Source organism: Macaca nemestrina, chromosome 1 (genome assembly GCF_043159975.1).
Source record: "Macaca nemestrina isolate mMacNem1 chromosome 1, mMacNem.hap1, whole genome shotgun sequence".
Classification (NCBI taxonomy): Eukaryota; Metazoa; Chordata; class Mammalia; order Primates; family Cercopithecidae; genus Macaca; species Macaca nemestrina.
The window spans coordinates 188,948,184-188,966,948 of NC_092125.1; the positions used below are offsets into that span (position 1 = coordinate 188,948,184).

General features: G+C 49.4%; 1 protein-coding gene, 1 long non-coding RNA gene and 2 other non-coding genes across 11 annotated transcripts in view; 2 read left to right on the forward strand and 2 right to left on the reverse strand.

The window, feature by feature from the left end:
• Positions 1-1,750: 1,750 nt before the first annotated feature.
• LOC112429073 (U5 spliceosomal RNA) lies at positions 1,751-1,866 on the forward strand. Its single transcript, XR_003021203.2, has one exon. It is a non-coding gene; the product is annotated as a U5 spliceosomal RNA (small nuclear RNA).
• Positions 1,867-7,331: 5,465 nt separating this feature from the next.
• ARMH1 (armadillo like helical domain containing 1) overlaps positions 7,332-18,765 on the reverse strand; it is a 53,043-nt gene continuing 41,609 nt past the window's right edge. For 5 of the 8 annotated variants that reach the window (XM_071094116.1, XM_071094115.1, XM_071094114.1 and 2 more), the window contains 4 exons: positions 8,517-8,787; positions 8,066-8,366; positions 7,708-7,789; positions 7,332-7,634 (listed from right to left, as the gene is read on the reverse strand). In XM_071094116.1, the coding sequence (XP_070950217.1) occupies positions 7,519-7,634; positions 7,708-7,789; positions 8,066-8,366; positions 8,517-8,787 (770 nt within the window). In that variant the 3' untranslated portion in view covers positions 7,332-7,518. The remainder of the gene's footprint in view (positions 7,635-7,707; positions 7,790-8,065; positions 8,367-8,516; positions 8,788-18,765) is intronic. The other 3 variants (XM_071094127.1, XM_071094118.1, XM_071094120.1) reach the window with 3 other exon arrangements.
• On the reverse strand, positions 8,880-16,491 carry LOC139362676 (uncharacterized). The gene is made up of 2 exons (XR_011621829.1): positions 11,366-16,491; positions 8,880-9,115 (listed from the first exon to the last, which is right to left on the reverse strand). It is a non-coding gene; the product is annotated as an uncharacterized lncRNA (long non-coding RNA).
• Positions 10,915-11,031, forward strand: LOC112429075 (U5 spliceosomal RNA). Its single transcript, XR_003021205.2, has one exon. It is a non-coding gene; the product is annotated as a U5 spliceosomal RNA (small nuclear RNA).

Below are 18,765 nucleotides of genomic sequence, written 5' to 3' on the forward strand. Positions count from 1 at the left end.
GCTCATGCCTGTAATCCCAGCACTTTGGGAGGCTGAGGCATGAGGATCACTTGAGCTCAGGAGTTCTAGAGCAGCCTGGGCCACACAGCAAAAACTTGTCCATATAAAAAATACAAAAATTAGGCCGGGCGCGGTGGCTCAAGCCTGTAATCCCAGCACTTTGGGAGGCCGAGACGGGCGGATCACGAGTTCAGGAGATCGAGACCATCCTGGCTAACACGGTGAAACCCCGTCTCTACTAAAATACAAAAAAAATTAGCCGGGCGAGGTGGCGGGCGCCTGTACTCCCAGCTACTCGGGAGGCTGAGGCAGGAGAATGGCGTGAACCCGGGAGGCGGGGCTTGCAGTGAGCTGAGATCCGGCCACTGCACTCCAGCCTGGGCAACAGAGCTAGACTCCGTCTCAAAAAAAAAAAAAATACAAAAATTAGCTGGGCGTGAAGACACATACCTGTAGTCCCAGCTAGTTGGGAGGCTGAGGTGGGAGGATCACCTGAACCTGAGCCTGGAGATCGAGGCTGTGGTGAGCCATGATCCCGCCACTGCCATCTAACCTGGGTGACAGAGTGAGACCCTGTCTCCAAAAAAAACCACACCAAACAAACAAAAAAAACACTAATCTGATCATGTTCTCCTTTAAAGCTTTTCAGTGACTCCTCATTGTCCTTAAGGTAAATCCAAGTTAGCTTGGTATGGAAGGTCCATCAAGATGTGGTCCCTGTGATTTAGCCACTTGCCCTGTCACCACTTGGCTCACACTGCTTAGGGTGTCCCTCTGCCTAGAATGTCATCACCACCCTACTTCTTTGGATCCTTTCATGCTTGGCACATGTCACTCACTGAACATTCTATTATCAGCACTCATCACACGTGCCTGTCTCCTAGCACAGGATTTCCTAGTACTCAATAAATTTTTGGTAAATGACTGTGTGAATACAATTATTTTATGGCTCTTTTTTTTTTTTTTACTTTAAGTGCCAATTACAAAATAAGGTCACTTTTTTTTTTTTGACGGAGTTTCGCTCTTGTTGCCCAAGCTGGAGTGCAGTGGTGCGACCTCGGCTCACTGCAACCTTCACCCCCTGGGTTCAAGCGATTCTCCTGCCTCAGCCTCCCGAATAGCTGGGACTACAGGCGCCCGCCACCTCGCCCGGCTAGTTTTTTGTATTTTTTTAGTAGAGACGGGGTTTCACTGTGTTAGCCAGGATGGTCTTGATCTCCTGACCTCGTGATCCGCCCGTCTCGGCCTCCCAAAGTGCTGGGATTACAGGCGTGAGCCACCGCGCCCGGCCTTTTTTTTTTTTTTTTTTAAGTACAGACAGGGTTTCTCCATGTCAGTCAGGCCAGTCCTGAACTCCTGACCTCTGGTGATCCGCCCAAAATAAAGTCACTTTCTAGTTAGACCAGGCATCTATAGTTCTGAAAATCTGGCTTCTGCTCTGTCCCCTGGTGGTGGCCCAACGCCTAGAAAAAGTAACGAACTATTTAGGGTATTTCTGGAAACCGAGGGGGGGGGGGGGGTGGTGACTCAGCATCATTTACATACCCACAATGCATTGCACACAGAACACGTCCTACTTTAAAAGGAGATTCTCCCTTTTTTCCCCTTTTTCCTTTATCATAAAAACGAAGCTCCTTTCACACAATTGTCTGAGATAAAAACAGAAGTCGCTAGCTCCTTTGGTTAATAGTAACCATTGCTAATCTAGTAGTGACCGTCACCCGAGGACTGTGTGCAACAATGGCAGGGTATACTCTGGTTTCTCTTCAAATCGTATAAATCTTTCGCCTTTTACTAAAGATTTCCGTGGAGAGGAACAATTCCGAGTCTTAAACCAATTTTTTGAGGTCCCACGTTTGTGGGACTAATTAAGAGTGTTCAAAAGTCAGACGAAGGTCATCTGTATACTGTAACATTCTTGAAGCTGTTTGTTTGTTGCTTGTGTGTAAAGTGGCATTTCGTTTGTTCATTCAGCTTAAACCATATTGTTATTGAGGGTGTCACTTATTTTTTTGTAAATGGAGTTTTACTCATTATCTAGGATGGAGAACAGTGACTAATCTCTGCCTCATGGATTAATTCTAGAAACAGGGTCTCACTGTGTCATTCAGTCTGGAGTGCAGTGGCACGATCATAGCTCAATGCAGCCTTAGAACTCCTGGCCTCAACTGATTCAAGCACCTCGGCCTCCCGTGAGCCACCGCTTCCCGCTTGGCCAGTTTAGTTTTTAAAGGTTTTTTTATTTTATTTAAAAAAATTTTTTTTAAAAATTATGATCACTTTAGCCCAGTGGTTCCTAGATTTTTGGATTTCCCAATTATTAAAATTTCCAGAAAAATTCTGGGGTACTATTTTTTACCATTATACAAAAGAAAACATTTCAAGACTAAAAACTAAAACCAAATGACAAAAAAAAAGAAAGAAAAAGAAAAAAGACTAAAAACTAAAAATGACTTGATTGCAACGTAAAGGATAGGAAATCCAGCCTGACACGGTGGCTCACACCTGTAATCCCAGCACTTTGGGAGGCCAAGGCGGGTGGATCACTTGAGGTTAGGAGTTCAAGACCAGCCTGGCCAACATGGTGATCCCCCGTCTCTACTGAAAATACAAAAGTTAGCTGGGCGTGGGCACGGTGGCAGGCGCCTGTAATCCCAGCTACTCGGGAGGCTGAAGCAGGATAATCGCTTGAACCCGGGAGGTGGAGGTTGCAGTGCGCCGAGATTGTGACATTGCACTCCAGCCTGGGTGACAGAGAGACTCTGTCAAAAAAGTAAAATAGGCTGGGCGCGGTGGTTCATGCCTGTAATCCCAGCACTTTGGGAGGCCAAGGCGGGCGGATCACAAGGTCAGGAGATCAAGACCATCCTGGCTAACACGGTGAAACCCCATCTCTATTAAAAATACAAAAAAATTAGCAGGGCAAGGTGGCAGGCACCTGTAGTCCCAGCTACTAGGGAGGCTGAGGCGGGAGAATGGCATGAACCTGGGAGGCGGAGCTTGCAGTAAACCGAGATAAAAAATTAGCCAGGCGTGGTGCCGCATGCCTGTAGTCCCAGTTACAGGAGAATCGCTTGAACCCAGGAGGCGGAGGTTGCAGTGAGCCAAGACCATGCCACTGCACTCCAGCCTGGGAACAGAGTGAGACTCCGTCTCAAAATAAACAAACAAATAAATAAATTAATTAATCTATTAAAAAAATAGGAAATCCATTTAGCTTTAAAGAAAACATAACAACAAAACATATATATATGTATAGTTAACTCTTCTCTGTAGGTACAAAAAAAGGAAAGCTGAGGCTTAAAATAAGTTTGGGGAAAGCAGAACTGCCTTAGACCAACAATGTCAGGGCTGGTGATGCCCTCTTGTGGCATCCTGGAGAATTACTGCCATCTGACTTCATTTCCTCCGACTTGGAGGGACTATTCCCTCACAATACCTCAGTCACTGATTCATGCATGCCAGGCATTGTCCTAACAGTATCCCTGTCCTCGTGGAGTTTACAGTCAGGCGGAGGACATACAATTAATAAACATAATAAAGTAATGCCGTGGGAAAAAAAAAGAGTAAGATGGGAAGGGAGATGATGAGTATAGAGAGTCGTAGTGTGCATTGCAATTTAAAAAGAGTAGGCCTTCTTGTAGAGTTGAAGAGAGGTAGGGGAGTGAGCCATGTGGATATATGGGGTGAAGTTCTAGGCAGAGTGAACAGTCAGTACAATAGCCTTGAGACAAGAGCTTGTTTGCCTTTTTTTTTTTTTTTTTTTTTTTGAGACAGAGTCTTGTTCTGTCGCCCAGGCTGGAGGGCAGTGGCCTGATCTCGGCTCACTCCAAGCTCTGCCTCCCTGGCTCATGCCATTCTCCTGCCTCAGCCTCCCGAGTAGCTGGGACTAGAGGCGCCCGTCACCACGCCCGGCTAAATTTTTGTATTTTTAGTAGAGACGGGGTTTCACTGTGTTAGCCAGGATGGTCTCAATCTTCTGACCTCATGATCCGCCCGCCTTGGCCTCCCAAAGTGTTGGGATTACAGGCGTGAGCCACCGTGCCCAGCCCGTTTGCCAATTGCAAAAAAAAAAAAAAAAAAAAAACCGCAAGGGAGTCCATTGTGCCTGGAGCAGAGTGAAGGAGAGACAGAGGCAGAAGAGGGAAACCTGAGCACCTAGGGCCTTCATTCAGCGAAATGGGGAGCCCTGCAAGGTTTCAGCACAGTGATAAATCTGAAGCTTAAAAGGATAACCCTGGCTGTCATATTAGAACAGGTATTGACCAGGTACGGTGGTTCACGCCTGTAATCCCAGCACTTTGGGAGGCCAAGGTGGGCAGATTACTTGAGCCCAGGCGTTCGAGACCACCCTGGGCAACACAGTGAAACCGGATCTCTAAAGTAATAAAATAATAATAGGCTGGGCCCGGTGGCTCATGCCTGTAATCCCAGTACTTTGGGAGGCTGAAGTGAGTGGATAATTTGAGGTCAGGAGTTCGAGACCACCTTGGCCAACATGGTGAAACCCCGTCTCTACTAAAAATACAAAAATTAGCTAGGCGTGGTGGCAGGAGCCTGTAATCCTAACTACTTGGGAGGCTGAGGCAGGAGAACTGCTTGAGCCCAGGAGGTGGTGAGTGTCAGTGAGCCTAGATCATACCACTGCACTCTAGCCTGGGTGACAGAGTGACATTTCATCTCAAAAAAAAAAAAAAAAAAAAAAAAAAAAAGAAAAGAGAAGAGGAAGAGGGAGAAAAGCAGAATAACATTGCAGAGAGATGATAGTGGCTCAGCCCAGAATATTAGCAATAGAGGTAGTGAGATATGGTTGGATTCTGGATGTATTTGGAAGATAGAGCCAACAGATCTAATAGATATGGATGCTAAAGACAGACATCAAAAAGCACTCCACTATTTTGTTTTGTTTTATAGGAAGGATGAGTTGCCATGAGTTGAATTGGGGAAAGTGGCGCGAGATTAGGAGTTCAGTTTTAGACACAATGAGGTGGAAATATTTTGCTGGAAATAGAAATGTAGGAGTCATTGGCCTATAATGATACTTAAAGTTCTGAGACAGGATGAAATCAGCAGGGTGTAAAGCAGATAGAAAAGAGACTCCAGACCAGGAGCCCTGCCTCACTCCAACTTGAATGAGACTGAATTGAAGAGGAGAAATCTTCAAAAGAAAAAACAAGACTAGGCACACTCAAGCCAGGCACAGTGGCTCATGCCTACAATCCCAGCACTTTGGGGGGCCAAGGCAGGGGATCACTTGAGCCCAGGAGTTGGAGACCACCCTGGACAACATAGTGAGACCTCATCTCTACAAAAAAAGAAAAAAAAATTAGCTGAGTGTGGTGGTGGCGCACACATGTAGTCCCAGCTACTCTGGAGGCTAAGGCATGAGAATTGCTTGAGCCTGGGAAGCAGAGGTTGCAGTGAGTCGAGATTGCACCCCTGCACTCCAGCCTGAGCAACAGAGTGAGACCCTGTCAAAAAAAAAAAAAGAAAAAAAAGGCTGGGTGTGGTGGCTCAGGCCTATAATCCCAGCACTTTGGGAAGCCGAGGCAGGCAGATCATGAGGTCAGGAGTTCGTGACCAGTCTGGCTAAGATGGTGAAACCCTATCTCTACTAAAAATACAAAAATTAGCTGGGCATGGTAGTGCGCGCCTGTAGTCCCAGCTACTCGGGAGGCCGAGGTTGCAGTGAGCTGAGATGGTGCCACTGCACTCCAGCCTAGCGATACAGCAAGACTCTGCCTCAAAACAAAAAAACCCAAAACAACAAAAAACAAAAAAACAAAGACTATGCACACTCCAGCCCCTCCTGGAAGAACCTACCTTTTTCCAGAAATCCTCAACCCAGTCTCCGCCTACCTGCCCTAAGAACCCTTAAGATTTCCCCTTTACCAGGCCCCTCCCCCTGGGAGAAGGTGCTTGGAGCATTAGCTCCCCTTCTCCATTCCTATGATTCAAGATTTTCTTCTTGGTGACTTTGCAAGCTGGGGACCTCCAGCTAGCAATGCCCTACCAGGTCTCACTCGCCAGGTTACCTGCTGCAGGACATGGCCTTTACTTGCTGCAGGAGGCGACCCACCCACTCAGCCCAGTTGGCGGAGTCTAGTTTAAGCACTGGTTCTGGAGTTCTCATCCCACGAGCCCAAGAAGAATGAGGAGGCACTGACAATTGAAGAGTGAGCAAGGTGGGGTTTTACTGAGTGATAAAACAGCTTTTGGTGGCCGTGGGGGGTGGTCCCCCTACCTGAAAGTGGGAAAAGTTCCCCTAATATGGCTGAGTCCAGTGCTTCTATGGGCTCAGAATGGGGGAAGGGCAGGCCATAGGTAGTACTGGAAAAGGCAACATTCAGTTGGTTAAAAGGCATTATTCAAAAAGAATCAATCAGGAAAGGGTAGGCAAACAGAAACAGAAGTTCTCACTCTGGATTGTGGGTTTCATCCAGGACCAGCAATCGGTCTTTCAGCCTTCAGGCTGTTTTTGGCTTGAAGGTGGGGTTTCACTGGGGACCCACCCCTATCTGCCTAGGCATTTGGCCTTCTCCTGTTGCTGTCTCCTAGATCAATGAATAAAGCTTCTGCTCTGCTTTATGGAACCTGGCCTTGTTCTGTTGGTGCAAATGGTACCAGGCAAGGAAAGGACCCATTAGGATCAAATGACCCCCTTTAATGTAACAGCCGGAGAAAAACCAGGTGGGCAGGGAGTTCTGGAGGGACCCAGGGAATGGAGGGGAGGCCCTCTATTCAGGCTATGCCCTTGAACCTTCCAGGGTGTTGGTGGCCCTTCCCTCTGGATCTGCTTTTTTTTTTTTTTTTTTTTTGAGAAGGAGTCTCGCCCTGTCGCCCAGGCAGGAGTGCAGTAGTGTGATCTTGGCTCACTGCAGCCTCTACCTCCTGGGTTGAAGTGATCCTCCTGCCCCAGCCTCCCGAGTAGCTGCAATTACAGGTGTGTGCCACCACACCCGGCTAATTTTTTATTTATTTTTAATTTTTTTAGTAGAGATGGAGTTTGACCATGTTAGTCAGGCTGGTCTCGAACTCCTGACCTCAGGTGATCCGCCTGCCTCAGCCTCCCAAAGTGCCAGGATTACAGGCGTGAGCCACTGTGCCTGGCCTGTTTTTGAGATGGGGTCTTGCTTTGTTGTCCATGCTGGCTTCCAACTCCCAGGCTCAAGAGATCCTCTTCCTTCAGCCTGCAGAGTAGCTAGGATTACAGGTGCAAGCCACTGTCCTAAACTTGGATGTGCTTTTTAACTTGAGGAGCACAGGCACCACCACCTGTCATCATAGCTCTCACTTGACCTCCCTCCCCCTCCACACACACAAAGAACAGACAGGTATCAAGGCTGTTTATTGACTCTTCACAGCCAGCGGTTCTCCCTCTGCCCTTCCGGGGTGCCTAATCCCCGTCTCCCCCCCTGGAGCCAAGTGGAGTGGCTCTGAGCTTGACCCCAGACGCCTTCCTCTTGCCAGGCTTCCCTGCCCCGCAGCCTTGGCCTTCCTGGTTTGCCACAGGGGTTGTTACTCCTTTGATTCCACATCCTCCTTCTCGAAGTGTGTGAGGTAGGCCATCTGAGCCGAATCATGCGAGCCATAGAGAATGTTCATGCTGTAGGAGCCGCCATGGAGGCGCAGGGCTGCAGGCAAGAAAGGCGGACGTGAGGCTGTGCTGGCGGCGCCTGTGCCCGGCTTCCTTCGTCCCACACTCACCTTTGGTAACATTGACTTTGTTGGCCGCCAAGATGTCCGCCTGAATGCTGTCTAATTTCATGTACAAGTCCTCAGCGTTGCTCTAGGGACAGGAGCAAGGGGGACCCGGCTGGGGTGCCAGGGCAGTCTGGACTTGGAGTTGGGCTTGGCAGAGGGATGTTACAGGTGGGGGGCGAGTTGGCAGCCTGACCGAAAGGGCAGGAAAGGGAACAGGAAAGTGGCGGGTGGAGGAGCCTAGGCCAGAGCAGTCCCTCCTGCAGCTGGTGGCCAGGTCCACTCTGCATGTGGAACGCTCCAGGATGGGGACTGTGTGAAGGGGCACCACACTGTCCGAGTCGCCGTCTGAGGGCGCACTTACCAGGAAGAGCTGGTAGAGTTCCTCTCCCATGCCCTTGCGCACGTGCTCCGCCACCAACGGGAACATCTGCACGAAGCACTGCGCCGCGCGGGCGGGGCGGCGTGACTGCGGGGGCGGCGGGACTGTGGCTGCCGCAGCCCTTCCCGCCCCCTCGCTAGCCGCAGTGCGCACCTCCAGCGTGAGGCTGGCCAGCCGCTGGCTGTTGCTGTGGTCCATGTTGCCCATGGCGGCCATTAGGCCGTGCACCACGTGCAGGTACAGCAGCTCCTCGGCGATGCTCATGTCGTTGCGTGCCAGGACCCTGGGCCGGGGGATTCGGGCTGGGCCGATGCCCTGGGCTCACCCAGCGCACACTCCCGCCCACCCGGCGCACAGCGTCCTGAGCGCTCCCGGGGCCCGCGGGCAGCGCCAAACCAGGCTTGTAGCCACCCACTACCCTCTGCCCGCTTACCCGATGGCCTTGGCGGCCGCGGCCTGCTGCAAAAACATCGGCAGGCTGGGGGCGAGCTGGAGAACTGAGGGGTCTGAGGAGGGGGCGGCCGTGAGGCAGGAGACCCCCCTCCCTTGGCCCAGGCAGCCCCATCTGAGCAGGTCCCTACCACTGAGGATCTTGGCCTGCAATTTGGAGGTCTCCTTGACCGACGGTATCAGCAGCGCCACGAGGCCCTTGAGCAGCGCCTGGCGCACATCGTAACCCACCAGGTCCTTGATCAACTCGATGGCTGGGGAAGGGCAGAGGTGCTGGTGAGAGGCCCCAGGCCCCTCCGCCACCGAGGAAGCAAAGAACTCCGTGAACCAAGTCGCCACTCGTCACTGTCCTCCTCTCGACCTTTTACTGACCAGGGCTGTGCAGGGCGTGGGGGAGCTGGGAAAGCGAACCTCAGTTGAAGAACAGGAGGCGGGGGCTGAAGGGGGAGGAGGAAGGGTTGTTGTATGGTGGTCCATCTGTCGAGGCGGCCTAGGATGTCAGCGCGGAAGCTGAGAGGCCCCACAGAGGTGGACCTTCGCCTTGGAGGAATCCAGGTTTCATGGAGGAGGGAAGTGCTGGGTCTTTATAGGAAGACAAGATGGAGAAAGACAAGGGGTGAGAGGGAGACAGAGAAAGTGGGTGAGAGACTTGTGGCAGGAAATGAGAAAGGGGAAGCAAGGTAGGCACTCCTTCTAACTATCGTCGAGCCCTCTCCACCAGGCACGGTGCCAGCTTCCCATACAGCATCCGTGGAAGCTCTCCAGAACCAGATGAGGTTCACTTCCCCGTTTTACCTTTGCCAAAATTAGGCACAGAGAGGTAAACCACTTTGCCTAAGCTACACAGCTAGGAAATGGTGGAAGCAGAAGGAGGGGAGGATTTGGTTAGGAAGGAGAAAGGGACTAGAATTTATGGAGGGCGTTTCCTGCAGGCTTTCCTGTAGATATTTTACAGGCGTTCATTCAGTCCAGCATTCACTCAGCCTTTCGGCACGGCTGCATGTGAATGCCTATCGTGCCAGGCGTGGCATTGGGTGTTGAAGATACAGACTGAATTCATTCATTCGACCAACCCTCCGTAAGCATGCACAAACAGGCAGCGATGATACGGTGACAGGTGCTGTGGAAGGAGTCAGTGGTTGGGCTGTGGGAGCACCAGAGAAAATCGGCAAGGATTGTTTTTGTAAAGAAGAGGAAGGAACCACAGAGGTAGAGGGGGCAGGAGGAGATGCTAAGGTGATGGCACACCAGCGTAAATGCTACCTTTTTTTTTTTTTTTTTGAGACGGAGTCTGTCGCTCAGGCTGGAGTGCAGTGGCACGATCTTGGCTCACTGCAACCTCCACCTCCTGGGTTCAAGAGATTCTCCTGCCTCAGTCTCCCGAGTAGCTGGGATTACAGGCGCCCGCCACCACGCCTGGCTAATTTTTTTTTGGTATTTTTAGTAGAGACAGGGTTTCACCATCTTGGCCAGGCTGGTCTTGAACTCCTGCCCTCGTGATCCACCCTCCTCAGCCTCCCAAAGTGCTGGGATTGCAGGCATGAGCCACTGCACCTGGCAGGTAAATGCTACTTTTTTTTTTTTTTTTTTTTTTTTTGAGACAGAGTTTCACTCTCGTCACTCAAGCTGGAGTGCAATCCCTCACTGCAACCTCTGCCTCCCAGGTTCAAGCGATACTCCTGCCTCAGCCTCCCAAGTAGCTGGGATTACAGGCGTCTGCCACCACGCCCTGCTAATTTTTGTATTTTTAGTAGAGACAGGGTTTCACTATGTTGGCAAGGCTGGGCTTGAACTCCCGACCTCAGGTGATCCACCTGCCTCGGCCTCTCAAAGTGCTGGGATTACAGGCATGAGCCACTTCGCTGGCCTTTTTTTTTTATTATTTAAATTTTACTTTTTTTCTGAGACAAGGTCTTACTATGTTGTCCAGGCTGGTCTTGAACTCCTGGGCTCAAGCGATCCTCCTACCTCTGCCTCCTGAGGTGCAGGATTACAAGTGTGAGTCACTGTGCACCCGCCACTGCTACTCTGAACACATGTGGCGGCTACATGGAAGATAGAACTTGACTACCAGCTCAGTAGTCAAGTGCCTCTCTCTCTCCATTTACCAGTAAGATAGAGGGTTTAGGGGAAGTCCTTGTTCCCCACTCAGCTCATTTGCATCCCATAATGCAATGTAGATATGAGAATTATTACCAGGGTTATCTGCTTGAATAATAATATTTAAAAAATTTTTTCTTTGTCAGGAGATTTTACCCAGTGAGAAATGTTTAGGACAATTTTCTAGAGTGGAAGAAAAGCTTCTGTCTGCGGGTCCAAAGGCACCGTAAGTGTAGGGGGATCAGTCAATATCAGGGACGCCAGGCACAAGAGCAGTGGCTATGCTCTAGTTTCTCTTCATAACGAATAAATCTTTCGCCTTTTACTAAAGATTTCCGTGGAGAGAAACAATTGTGAGTTTACAACCAAATTTTTTGACGTCCTGCTTAGGTAGGGCTAAATATCTAGTTTGTCAAAGATAGACATCTTAATGTAGTGTTTTAGCTTGTTGGTCTTGGCATTCTGGGAGGGTGGGGTGGACCTACTAAAATCTAACTTAGTGTGTTGGGGGTACCGCTAATCCTAGTTACTTGCGGTTCTGGGGTAGGTTAAGGGTTTCACTATGTTGGTCAGGCTGGTCTGGAACTCCTGACCTCAAGTGATCCACCTGCCTCAGCCTCCTAAAGTGCTGAGATTACAGGCATGAGCCACCATGCCTGGCGTGCTTTGCCTTTTGATGCTGTTAGTTGCTTCAGGATCAGCAAACGGCCTCAACTTTGAGGGCTGGCTTACCTTTTTGGGTTCTCAGCTTCCCCTGGATTTCGGTATGATAATTCTTCATTGTACTGCTCTCCAATGCTATTAATAAGACTACAGTCTTTTTTTTTTGGAGATATTTTAGTAGTTCCAGGAGGGATATTTGTTGAAATTGCCCAGCCCACTATGATCAGAAAGATAAGTCTTCTTTTTTTTCCTGGAGATGGAATTTCACTCTTGTTGCCCAGGCTGGAGTGCTATGGTGCGATCTTGGCTCACCACAACCTCCGCCTCCCAGGTTCAAACGATTCTCCTGCCTCAGCCTCCCGACTAGCTGGGATTACAGGCATGCACCACCACGCCCAGCTAATTTTTTGTACTTTTAGTAGAGACGGGTTTCTCCATGGTGGTCAGGCTGGTGTCTAACTCCCGATCTTAGGTGATCCACCCGCCTCGGCCTCCCAAAGTCCTGGGATTACAGGTGTGAGCCACCATGCCCGGTCCAGAAACGCTTCGTATGACCAACCAGCCACTGCCGTTGGGCTGCCTCTTTCTTCCAGGTCTTCCAGGGTAGCCCTCGCAATCCCATCTGCCCATCCTCTGCAGCCTCTGGTTGCCCAGATGTGGTCCTATTTTGGAATCAAAGGCCCAGCAACATTGTGGAGGGAAAGGGACAAGCCCCGGGAAGGTGCAAAGCACTTGAGCTTCCCTGGCTTCCCCCAAACACTCTGATCTGAATAGAATGGCAGACTGGACATCTCTGGCTGCGTGGCAGCCGCAGCCTGCACTGGCTGGTGCCTGAAAGTGTTTCTCACTTGTTCTACTATTTGGTTTCTTCCCTCTTCTTGAATTGGTGCAGCTCATTTTTTTGGAGCCTGGCCCCTCATGCATCTGATGACACTTGGCTTTGTTGCCTGCAGCACATCCCTCATTAGTAGTTGGGCTCTTTCCAGGCACAAGCTGGCAGCATGTAATGCCAGGACATCCTGGGCAAAATGTCTGCCTATGCCTAAGAGCTCTTCCTGCAGCGAGACATGACTTGGTGGACATTCAGGGTAGAAACGAATGGGTGAAGATATTTTTATGAAAATTTCCTGACCACAAATAGCATTTTCTGCCCATGTAGAACCAAATACTCCAGAAGACAAACGTCTAGTTCTGACTATTCACTTTACACTAAATGCTTAATCTTTTGCTAATTATGTATTTGTAACACTTGGAGCTACTTGGAAAAATGAAGATTTATTCACTGAATCGTTTTTGACTGAGTTTTAAAATTCACAGCTGTCACTGTTTATACCCAAAGTGAAAGTACTGGTCTCTGCCCAAATGTCTTCACAGGAACCACAGCCAGTTACAACTCTTCATCTATCATGGCAGTTACTACGAAGGGCAATTCCTTCAGAAAGCAAAGGACAACAAAAGACTATCTTTGGCAGCTTTGCCTAAAGCCTGTGGTGCTGATAACACCCAATTGTCCTAAAGCTGAGCAATCACTGATTTATTCATTGATTCATTCATTTAACAAAATTCTCATTGAGCATCTTGTCTGTGCCAGGCCTCTGGGCTTGGGCTATGAAGAGGACTAAGATCTAATCACTGGCCTTAGGGACATCACAGCTGAGTGGGGGACACCAATAGGGAGACTGGCATTTATGATGCAGTGTTATCAGGGCCATGGGAACACAAAGGAAGCCAGGCTGGTTGATGGAGTGGAGATGATAGGGGATGGAGAATCAGGAGAAGGATTCCTTGGAGAAGGTGATGCTTGAATTGGCAAAACCATGGGGAGAAGGGAGGGGCTGGAATGTAGAATGTGGCAAGTGCTATGTTGGATAGTGCCATGTCACACTTGTGGCCAGGCAAGGGAGATCTGGTTGAGAAACAGGGATGCTGGGCCATGCATCACAGCTAAGCCTGTGGAGGTGGGCCAGCTCCATCTTCTGAGGGGCTTTGCATGTGCCAACAACCCAATACAGCAGGTATTTTTCTCATCTTTCATTTCAGAGAAAAGGAAGGCTCAAAAAAGTTGGGTAGCTCGCCCAGGATGAGATAGCTAATAAGAATAGTTTTGATTGCAGGCCAGGCGCGGTGGCTCATGCCTGTAATCCCAGCACTTTGGGAGGCTGAGGCGGGTGGATCACGAGGTCAGGAGTTCAAGACCAGCCTGGCCAAGATGGTGAAACCCCGTCTCTACTAAAACTACAAAAATTAGCCAGGTGCAGTGTCAGGTGCCTGTAATCCCAGCTACTTGGGAGGCTGAGGCAGGAGAATCTCTTGAACCCAGGCGGCAGAGATTGCAGTGAGCCGAGACTGCATCACTGCACTCCAGTCAAGGTGACAGAGTGAGACACCATCTCAAAAAAAAAAAAAAAAAAAAAGTTCTGATTCCAAAGCCCACATTCTTCACCACTAAGCTCTACTGCCTCCACTCTGGTGGTGGACTAGGAAAATGAACCATGTGTGGGTGCCGTACTGGAGAGATGAAGATTGGTGTAGAGGCCAGTGCAGGTGAACAGTATGAAGACCTGAATTACAGCAGTGGAGACAGAATAGAGAAGAGGGAACAGATCTGAATATTGAGGAGTTAGAATTGACTGGTCTTGTTAGAAGCTGGTTGAAGGTGGGTAGCAAAAAGACATGACAATTACCAATATTTCTAGCCTGGGTAGATATTTCACTGAGCTGCCAAGGATATTTCACTCAATATTTCACTGAGATTGGGACCTTGGAGAAGAAAGGCTTTGAAACTGGAATATCAGAAGTCCACTGGTGACATCTGAGGGGAGGTGTTCTGAAGGCAAATGGACACACGAGTCTAGAGCTGTAGAGAGGTCACTCAGCTACTCTGTCCTCCACCCATAAAATGGGGAAAGTAATAGTGTCCACCTCCTTGGCTTGTTGTGATGGGTAAGTGAGTAAAGATCAAGGGCAGTACCCAGCATAGAGTTAACACTCTATAAAGGTTAGCGACTATTGTTTCTGTCATCAAGGTGGTAGGTGGTAGGTGGTAATTAAAGTTGTGGGAGTGGACGAGGTGCCACAGACAGCAAAGAAGGAGAAGAGAACCTGGGGTTGAATGCTGGAAAAAAAAAATTGACACCTAGGGGACTGGTAGAGGAATGGGAATGTATAAAAGACCAAGAAGCAGTTTCTAGAGCCATAGGAGGAAGCCAGGAGAGTACGGGTTCGGGAGGGATGAGAGTATTCAAGGAGGAGGTATCATCAGGAGAGTTTGAATGTTTGAGAGTTCAGGCCCCATGAAGCTGAGGGGATGCTCTGTGGGGCCCATCCTCATGCATTTGACAAACAGGGATTGAGCTCGTGCTAGGTGCAGTGCTGGTGCTGATGAAACAGCAGTAAATGAAACAGATGTGACTGGGCGCAGTGGCTCATGCCTGTAATCCTAGCACTTTGGGAAGCTGAAGCAAGCAGATCACTTGAGGCCAGGAGTTCAAGACTAGCCTGGCCAACATGGTGAAACCCTGTCTCTGCTAAAAATACAAAAATTAGCCAAGTGTGATGGCAGGCGCCTGTAATCCCAGCTACTCAGGAGGCTGAGGCAGGAAAATCGCTTGAGCCCGGGAGGTAGAGGTTGCAGTGAGCCAAGATTGTGCCACTGCACTCCAGCCTGGGCAATGGAGTGAGACTCCATCTCAAGACAACAAAAGACAGGTGTGAGGTGCTTGCCACTCACACTCCATGGCAACTTTAGTGGTGCAAGAGACACATTCATTCCTCCAGTCCAAAGAAGAACTTTGGAATCCTCAGCCTATCAGCATCAGCGGAAACCTCAGCGATCAGTTGTCTGATCATCATATTGAATAGATGAAGAAACTAAGAATAAATGACTTGCCCAGGAAACCACAGTGAACAAGAGACAGGGCTGTAGCAGCAGGCTTAGTATTCCTTTGGCAGAAGGAGCCACAGAAATGGCATTGTATCTGGGAACTGTGGATATTCCATGCAGCCATTTCCAGGGTGCTAACAGCACTGATATTTTATAATTCTTTGCTCCCAGAGCCTTGCAAAACCAGGGTTCCGGGTCTTTCTCTGCAGGTCCAGACAAGACTGCCACCTACTGGACACCTATGAGAAATGCTCTTCCTTACAGAGGTTTGCTTCCTTTTCCAGCAGGGCACTAGCATGAACATGTTTGGCATGTTGCACTGCTGTAAGAAACAGACCAGTCAGGCGTGGTGGCTCATGCCTGCAATCCCAACACTGTAAGACGCTGAGGCGGGAGGATCGCTTGAGCCCAAGAGTTTGAGGCTGCAGTGAGCTGTCAAGCCACTCAACTCCAGTCTGGGAAACAGTAAAACTGTTTCCAAAAAAAAAAAAAAAAGGCCGGGGGCAGTCAAATCAGCTTGGGCCACATCGTGAGATCCCATCTCTACAAAAAAATTTAAAAAATTAGCCAGGCATAGTGGTATGTGCCTGTAGTCCCAGCTGCTTACTTGAGCTCAGGAGGTTGAGGCCGCAATCAGCTGTGCATGCGCACTGCACTCCAGCCTGGGTGACAGAGTAAGGCTCTGTCTCAAAAAAAAAAAAAAAGGAAGAGACCAGTGTCAGGCATCTTCCTGACATTCTGTAATTAATTCTGTGTCTGTCTCTGATTTCTGTATACCCTGCTACTTTTTTTGAGGCGGAGTTTTGCTCTTGTTGCCCAGGCTGGAGTGCAATGGCACGATCTCAGCTCACTGCAACCTCTGCCTCCTGGGTTCAAGCGATTCTCCTGCCTCAGCCTCCTGAGTAGCTAGGATTACAGGCATGCGCCACCGTGCCTGGCTAATTTTGTATTTTTAGTAGAGATGGGGGTTTCTCCATGTTGGTCAGGGTGTTCTCGAACTTCCGACCTCAGGTGATCGGCCTGCCTTGGCCTCCCAAAGTACTGAGATTACAGGCGTGAGCCACCATACCTGGCCCCCGTTACCTCTTCCCCCTCTCTCGCGGAGACGGAGCCTCACTCTGTCACTCAGGCTGGAGTGCAGTGGCACGATCTCGGCTCACTGCAAGCTCCGCCTCCCAGGTTCATACCGTTCTCCTGCGTCAGCCTCCCGAATAGCTGGGACTACAGGTGCCCGCCACCACGTCCAGCTAATTTTTTTGTATTTTCAGTAGAGACGCGGTTTCACCGTGTTAGCCAGGATGGTCTTGATCTCCTGACCTCGTGATCCACCCGTCTCAGCCTCCCAAAGTGCTGGGATTACAGGCGTGAGTTACCGCGCCCGGCCCCCTGCTACCTCTTTAACTACAACATGTTCAAAGCCCAATGTCGAAACAATAAAAATATCTTTTATGCACACCTTTTGTTTTTAAAGTCAGGCAACAAAGTAACTAATGTATGTGCTATGGTGGTATTTTTATTGCTGGATCAAGAATTACTATGGTGCGGCCGGGCGTGGTGGCTCAAGCCTGTAATCCCAGCACTTTGGAAGGCTGAGACGGGTGGATCACGAGGTCAGGAGATCGAGACCATCCTGGCTAACATGGTGAAACCCCATCTCTACTAAAAAATACAAAAAACTAGCCAGGTGAGGTGGCGGGCGCCTGTAGTCCCAGCTACTCGGGAGGCTGAGGCAGGAGAATGGCGTAAACCCGGGAGGCGGAGCTTGCAGTGAGCTGAGATCCGGCCACTGCACTCCAGCCTGGGCAACAGAGCCAGACTCCGTCTCAAAAAAAAAAAAAAAAAGAATTACTATGGTGTGTCTTCCACTGGTATCTGCTTTCACCCAGCCCAACCAGTCCGTGTACTGATGTTTTGAACTATCTCTGAGACCTGAGTCAAGCACCACTGTCCTGAAAAAGGAGGCAGTATAAGCCAAGGGCAGGACACAGATGTTTTGAGGGGCAGGCAAATGGGGAAGTTGGAAATAAGTTTCCCCCCAAGATTCTCAGTTAAATCCCTTGGAAGACTGTTTTACAGACTTTCATAAACGCTAAATAAAGTGTCACAGTTGAAGTGCTCATATACTTTTGGGGAAGTAATGCATCTTTTAAAAATAGCAGGTTTTTATGTGAAAGTCTCCCTCAGTGTCAGAGCCTTCTGACTGCTGTTCAGTGAAGCTGTACAGGACAGGTGGCCTCTTATACAGCAGGAAAGGCTAAAATTACTGCCCATGTCAGCTGAGAAGTACAAAGCAGGGCCGGGCGCAGTGACTCACACCTGTAATCCCAGCACTTTGGGAGCCTCAGGCGGGTGGATGGTTTGAGCCCAGGAGTTGGACACCAGCCTGGCCAACATGGTGAAACCCCATCCCCACTAAAAATATGAAAATTACCCAGGCGTGGTACCGTGTGCTTGTGGTTCCAGCTACTTGGGAGGCTGAGGCACAAGAATCTCTTGAGTCCAGGAGGTGTAGGTTGCAGTGAGCCAAGATCACGCCACTGCACTTCAGCCTGGGTGACAAAGAAAGACTGTCTCAAAAAAAAAAAAAAGGCCAGGCTCAGTGGCTCTTGCCATTGCACTCCAGCCTGGGTGACAGAGCGAGACTCCATCTAAAAAAAAAAAAAAAAAAAAAAAAGTGTAAAGCAAAGGCATCATGTTCTGTAAGGCAAAAATACTAGTTTTAAAACGAGATCCAGATGGTGTGGTGGCTCACGCCTGTAATCCCAGCACTTCAGGAGGCTGAGGCGGGTATATCACTTAGGGTTAGGAGTTCGAGACCAGCCTGACCAACGTGGTGAAACCCTGTCTCTACTAAAAATACAAAAATTAGCTGGGTGTGGTGGCACATGCCTGTAATCCCAGCTTCTAGCTTCTTGGGAGGCTGAGGCAGGAGAACTGCTTGAACCTGGGAGGCAGAGGTTCCAGTGAGCCAAGATCACACCACTGTACTCCAGCCTGGGTGACAGAGCAAGACTCCATCACAAAAAAAAAAAAAAAAAAAAAAGAGAGATCCTGATGTATTTGCTTAACCATGTGAGGGGTATGAAGCTAAGAAAACATAATTTTTAAAATATGGTTTACTGTAATCTTAATAATGTTGTCTTTTTTTTTTTTTTTTTCTCGTGGTTCCCAGTAGCTGGGACCACAGGTGTGAGCCACCATGCCCAGCCAATCTTTGTAGTTTTAGAAGAGACAGAGACAGGGTTTCATGGAGTTTCGCTCTTGTTGCCCACACTGAAGTGCTGTGGCACGATCTTGGCTCACTGCAACCTCTGCCTCCCAGGTTCAAGCAATTCTCCTGCCTCAGCCTCCCAAGTAGCTGGAATTACAGGCTCCTGCCACATGTCCGGATAAGTTTTGTATTTTTAGTAGAGAGAGGATTTCACTATGTTGGCCGGGCTGGTCTCCAACTTCTGGCCTCAGGTGAACTGCCCGCCTTGGCTTCCCAAAGTTCTGCCTTTGGGATTACAGGTGTGAGCCCCTGCACCCAGCCAGGTCTCAAACTCTTGGCCTCAAGTGATCTGCCCGCCTCGGCCTCCCAAAGTTC